Source organism: Anarrhichthys ocellatus, unplaced genomic scaffold, assembly GCF_004355925.1.
Source record: "Anarrhichthys ocellatus isolate YVR2014 unplaced genomic scaffold, GSC_Weel_1.0 scaffold1964, whole genome shotgun sequence".
NCBI classification, from domain to species: Eukaryota; Metazoa; Chordata; class Actinopteri; order Perciformes; family Anarhichadidae; genus Anarrhichthys; species Anarrhichthys ocellatus.
In genome coordinates, this window is record NW_022281938.1 from 2,888 (window position 1) to 9,147 (window position 6,260).

At 43.2% G+C, this 6,260-nt stretch overlaps 1 protein-coding gene across 2 annotated transcripts; it reads right to left on the reverse strand.

Moving 5' to 3' along the window:
- Window positions 1–404: 404 nt before the first annotated feature.
- On the reverse strand, window positions 405–6,247 carry LOC116378012 (target of rapamycin complex 2 subunit MAPKAP1-like). Of its 2 annotated transcripts, XM_031839808.1 has the most exons (5): window positions 5,648–6,247; window positions 4,947–5,087; window positions 3,885–4,022; window positions 2,908–3,005; window positions 405–1,357 (listed from the first exon to the last, which is right to left on the reverse strand). In XM_031839808.1, exons 1-5 carry the CDS (start codon window positions 5,841–5,843, stop codon window positions 1,235–1,237), a joined length of 696 nt encoding a protein of 231 aa, XP_031695668.1. In that variant the 5' UTR covers window positions 5,844–6,247; the 3' UTR covers window positions 405–1,234. The 2 variants fall into 2 exon arrangements, with proteins under 2 accessions (XP_031695668.1, XP_031695667.1); XM_031839807.1 differs by lacking the exon at window positions 405–1,357 and having other exon boundaries at window positions 1,369–3,005.
- Window positions 6,248–6,260: the final 13 nt, after the last annotated feature.

Below are 6,260 nucleotides of genomic sequence, written 5' to 3' on the forward strand. Positions count from 1 at the left end.
TCCACCTAGCTCAGACTAATGCAGTCTGATCCAACAGATCCAGTTTTAGAAAGGGGGGGGGGGCATTATGGAGGCTGTAGCTTGTGGTGCTGTTGAGCCATATTGACTAATAGAGGGAGAGGTGTTTCTATTATTTTGTCCATGCCGGTCATATCGTCGAGGTTAAACGCCTGTCAGTATAACGTAACACAATGTGAGAAAAGATGAACCTAATGAACGGAGTGTAGACAATATTAACGGTGCTAAATTGGATATTCAGAGCATTAACCTAGCAGCAAACAATTATCAATTGTATAATATTTAAAGATATGGAGGAGTAATGTCTACCTGAGCAGAGAATATAGACGCTCTCCCTCTGTGTGTGTTGTTATCTGTGCTTCGTTTACATAGCCGGGCCGGCCGCACGTGCCTTTTAGTGCATGTGAGCGTGCCCCATTGGTTAGCTCACGGCCACCGCTCTGCACTGCTCTCATACGGAGGATACAGCTGATAACTCAGCCTCCAACGGACAGCTTTGTCCCAGAAGCCTAGCGCCAAACCTCCGGTTCCCCCTCAGATAAGCTCCGTGAGTACTTGTGCCCTTGCTTGCACCGTTAGCTGCAAGCCGCCGGCTCAGTCGTCACCATGTTGAGAGCCGCAAAGAGGCAATAGAAATGTTCCAACTTTTGAGGATTTGCTATCTTGATTCAAGGCAGAAGGGTATTGACCTGTTTTTAATAATCCAGACTGGGCTATTTTATTTCTATTACATCATTATTTCAATTCTTGAATGTGAATTTTCTATGTACAGTACATAAAAATGTACACGGTATTCTCTGTTGTTGAATCTGTTGAAGATGGAAAACAGAAGCTAAGATTTAGCTTTGTTTTGTTTGTTGAAGTTGTACGAATCCATCCTGAAGGACGGAGCTCATATTCAGAGGCAGTGAATGAACGACGGTGACATGACAGCCAAAACTCTGTCCCACATATCTTTAAAGAAGAGCAATTTGTTGGTCTTTTGGTCGTGGGCTCTCTTTGCACCATGGAGTTTCAGAGGCTTCCACCGGCCCCCTGCTCCAGCAGAGACACGTCTTCCTGGTCCGTTTTCCTCCCGTCTCCTCTGACCTGACTTTCCTTTCAGTCTCCGCTTCGGTTCAGCCGAATGCTGTCCGTGTCTGAGACTGTCGGGCCCCGTCAACGCGTCTGTCCCTGCCTATGCAGACAGACAGGTGGCTGAGCAGCTTCAGTCGGTCTACTGGCCAGACTTCTTTTCCTTCTGGAAACTGAAGCTGGTCCGCCGGCTCAGTTTCCGCTGCTTCTGGGCAAAGTAATCGGCCCGAGAGGTGCTGGCTCGGGACTCCAGGATATAGTTCACCTGAAAATAAACATTCATGATGCGTTTGAGAATGTTGATTTGAAACTTCACCTTGAACCTCTTTATCTCCGACAGTCACAGGCCTTTACCGTAAATACAATGAAATAACAGAGATGATCGCCACCATAGTAGCACTCTAACCTAAGACTAAGTCTGTTCGCTCCTAGATCTGACTCGCATAGAGATCTGATGTGACCAATTTACAGGACAATATGTTCACCGCCGAATTAGCTGAGCTTTGTTAGCCGCTATCCTAAAATAAAAAGACGTCTACTAATTCTGCAGGGAGGAAGAGTAAGCAGCAAAAATAATGGGGGACTTTTATTATGAATAATTTATGTAAAAATGAAATGTGTCCATCCACCGTTTAATGGTTCTTCTTCGGGCAAAAAGCACCATATCTGATCAGACAGGTCACATTGAAGTGTCAAGTGTGAACATGATGAGGACAGCTGAGCTCTGATCGGCATCCGGTCACAAAAGTCACATTGAAAAGACGAGTGTGACTGCGACATATGTAGTTCTAAGCAGAAAGTGTAGGACATTTTGAAGTGTTTATCAATGCATCAACAACTACACAATTGTAATGAAATAATATAAATGTAGGTCTTCATATTTTTTATGTGAAGTATTACGTTTTTATTCGTCAACAACTAATTTATGTGCAACATATTTAATACGACACATTCTTCAGAACCTGTTTGCACAAGATCATTCATGCTCTTCAATCAATAACTGAGGTAGGAGTATTCAATGATTTTGGGCCTCGTGGGCTAACAAACAACTTTAAAAAGTTGATGCGGAGAATGTGTTAGCAAACAGCAGATTAGTAGACTAGAGTGTTAGCTTACATTGGAAGTGCTTTCTGTGTCCACCTGATACATTTAAGTCTAATCTTCCCTCTCTTTTAGCTCTGTTTTGGTCTCCACCAACCCCTGAGGGAAATATCTCTGCATCTCTGCAGCTGCAAAATGCTCCATCAGTTCATCAGCTAGTCTCTGAACTGTGTCTGTCTGCTGTTTGATGCTGGACAGGTTGTGTACATGGGGTTTATCAGAGCTTCTCCACTGAAAACAGAACCAAAACACTAAAAGACGTGAAAGCAAAACAATGAGCTGAGCGACGCTATAGCAGCATTCCTTCTACTGTCATACTTTGGGCTCCCTTGCTCCTACCGCACCCATCTTCAAACCAGACCTTCATTCTAGCTCGAAAACCACTGGATCCTAGATTTGACCCTCACCTCCAGTCTAGAACTCAGGCTTCCTGTCTGAGGTCTCCAACCCTGATTACATCACTATGACATCATCAGGGCTATTATCTCAGACAGAAGAGTACGGCGGTGAAATAAAACTAGATACTCGATAAAAATGGAAATACTCAAGTAAGAAACTTGTACATTTAAACTGTACTTTGCTACTATAAACATTGAGACGAAGGCGCCCTGGAACAGAACTCATTAAGGCCTGAAGGATGAGCTGGAGGAACAGTTCATGCCAGCACTGAACAGTTGCCCTCAAGAAATAGAAAGACGGTGAAAAAGAACACACCTTCAGCACTATTTCGTTGACAGTAGCAGCATCAGACTCGAAGTAGAGCGGCTTGTAGTCGTGGTTGCTGAGATAAGTGAGCTTAAATATTGCATGACCTGTAAGACACGGAGGAAAAACAGTGTTTAATGAGACAGACAATGGACACGCCTTCTCTTCCTGCACATCTTCAGCCATGTCTTTGTGTGATCCGACACCACGAAGGAGTCCCCTGTCCTCAGGGCTGAGGAAGACCACACGCAGGACAAAAGAAGAGGAAATTGTAAATAATTGTTTTTGCGGGACAAGATTAAGCAAAATGTCACTTTGGTTTGGCTGGCTGAATACTATGGATTATTATGTGAGAGGAAGGCGCTATAATATGAAAAGGACTGGCAGCACAATTAATATGAAAATATCTTTACATGAAAAAAAAAGGCACAATACATATTCACAGTGACTGTATTCATGCTTTCATTGGCTCTATCAGCTCTAACATGATCAAATGTAATCCAATTACATGCAACAGAAAATGTCACTGAAGAATTCAAGGCAGTTAAAATGACAAAGATCATAGAATGTTTACATGAATTCTCAGAGTAGCTCGTTTTGCTTCTGTTACACCACTCTGTAACAACAGACGAGGAAACGTCTCCCGGAACATGATTAGCCACTTGTGTCATATTATTGTCAGAAGTTGGAATCTCTCAGTTCAACATTCATTCAATAATTTAACTTTGAAAGACTTGACCGATCAGATTGGACTCTAAATTCTTAGTCTGGCCCATGAGGTCGGGTAAATTAAGGTTAAAGCCAGTTTAAATTCCACAGGCCACACAATAATCTTAATCCCTAAAGGAAAGGCCACAGTCATGTGTTGTGTTCATCCCAGTGAAGTAAGGCTTAAAGCACTTTTTTCACAGAGAAAAGCTGTGCGCATGTATCCGCATGTTTGTGCTGTTACGGTCATGTAGAGGCGTGTTGTGTGGTCCACTCACTGGGGCTTCTCTCCTCTACGAGGTCGCAGGCACAGAGGTGGTCAGAGTCGATGGAGATGGGTTTCTGTCGAATCCAGAACTTGGTGCTGGCCTTCTGATTGGTGACCGGATCGATCTCCACCTTCTCTCCTGAAACACCTAAAGAAACAGTTGAGTCCGTTCGGATATGGAAGACATATTGCATACACATGATAACCATGCATTGTTGGACTACATGCATGTTATTATGCACAAACTGCTGCGTTCCTGTTACACGGAGTATCTCTACAACTATTGGATGGACTGTCATGAGATTTGGTACACGCAGAAATGTTCCACTCGGGATACGTTTTAATACATTTGGGGATGCCATTTGACTTTTCCTCTATCATAAGCTCAAACATTTTAAGGTGTCCAGTACTTTGGTTTTTGGGTTTATAATAAAATAAAAAGATCCGGAGAACCCTTTCCGAAGAGACTGTCAAGAAGGTGATCAGGGCAGGACTATAATGGTCTATAATAAAGAAGTTGGAAGGAAAGAATTTTAACGAAAGAGACCAGTTTGGGTTTATAAAAACACAATATCCCGGAATCAAAATTGTTTTCACTAAATCAGCTAAATTGCAACCAAGAACATGTGTATTGGTCGGCAGTAGCGGCACACAGTTTGTGTATGCACAATAGATCAAAATGCAAAGCTGGTGTTTTTCTCACCTAAACTTCCACAGCTGAGCGTCGACTATCAGTTTGATTCAGTATCAAGACTGTCTATGCCACCGGGTACGATCTCCCAGGAAAATGTTGCTATCCTTAGCTATCCCGAGTTACAGCTGACAGCATCAATGTACGTTCTTTGCAGTAACTGTCCCCAGTGGACAAAATGGTGGACGGTGGAACAAGCAAAGTCACAAAATGCAGTGTGTCCTGTGCCAATGGATCTAGCTAGCACTAGCTCCAAAAGTCAGCAGATGACATCATACGCTAATTTACATAGCATGACATCATCGCACATTTGTTGGCAGAGGAGCCGTGGACCAAGCTACAGCTGATGGAGGTGGACATGTGTGAGTAAGCAGCATGTACCTAGCTGGACATCTGTGGTGAAGCGCAGCTTGTGAATCATGCTGATCTTGAAGGACTTATAGTGGTGGCTGCTCAACATGTCTTGGACCGTGGTGATGTCAATAGGGGGGTCTTCCTCGGAGCTCTCCTCGCCCCTGGAGCCTGCAGACAGAAGGAAGAGCAGGCACAAATTGACAACAGGGTTGAAGCGAGCTCTTAAATGCTGGGATTTGGAGGTGGACAGATTTTTGGGATAAAACAGAGCAGAGGATATTAATGATGGTGTGAAATTCCAGCAGCGGCGCTCATAATTTGCAGCCGCAGAATGAATTTAGGGGAAAAACTGATCACCGATTTAATCTGCACCCGTGCAGAAATACCAGGTTTAAACAGAATGAATAGAAGAAAAAAGCTGGACTTCAATGTTGAATTCAATGTCGACGTTATGCATGACGCTTTGAGCTATTTGTTACAGCCTTATAACTTTGTAATGTCTGCATGAAGACATTACGGATTGCAATATATCTTTTTTTATTAGAAACAGTGTCCTAGAGATCTCACCACTGAGTGGAAAACAAATGTGAATCTTATTTTGTAGTGATGTATTCTTTCAGTCAAGATGTGTGATCCCTGTCAGAACCCTCTCAAATGTTGGTGATGATGGTGAAGCTGGCAGAGTGTGACCGGCGTTGAGAAGATGAGGCAGTTGTGGGTTTACTTACTGTTTTCTCTGACCAGGCAGAACTCCAGGGTGCTCTGGCTCTCCAGTGTCGAGTCCAGGTCCACAGAGACGTTTGGCTCCGTCTGCTTCTCCAGACGATACATGGGCCCTGTCGGAGAATGATGAGTCAGCAACGACAGCAACACACTCGGCCTTAGAGTTTTACAGCTCTTATAGTCGTTGATGCAGAGCTTCATCTGAAGTGATAGTTTTTATAAGATGAGTCTTATTTTCAGTGCAGCTTTTGGCCATCAGTCCTTTAATAATAATAATAATACTCAAACTCACAAAGTGATGTCCAGTGGTTGAGTTTGACTTGTCCGTAAAAATTCCATCATAACCCGATTTTAAATCTAATAAGACAAATGTGTATTTAAAGGTGGTGTCTGTGATTCTAAACCACACTTGTCAATATTTCCTCACGGTTCACTAGCTGTCTGTTGTGTGTGTTCATACATAGCCCTGTGTTCATACACAGCCCTGTCTCTGTGAAGTGGAAACAGACAAAGTGGATCGGACCGAGCCACTCCAACTCTACCGAATGTCATTTTACATATTCAAGCGCTTCTATCGAGGTATTTGAATGTCTGTTAAAACAGGTGCTCCTGTATATA

Coding starts and splice junctions, on each gene's coding strand:
- LOC116378012 (XM_031839807.1), bottom strand. CDS start 5,843: ATGAAGCTCTGCATCAACGACTATAAGAGCTGTAAAACTCTAAGGCCG. Junction 5,088..5,647: donor CTGCCTGGTCAGAGAAAACA/GTAAGTAAACCC, acceptor TTCTGTCTGCAG/GCTCCAGGGGCGAGGAGAGC. Junction 4,023..4,946: donor CACCACAGATGTCCAGCTAG/GTACATGCTGCT, acceptor CTGTTTCTTTAG/GTGTTTCAGGAGAGAAGGTG.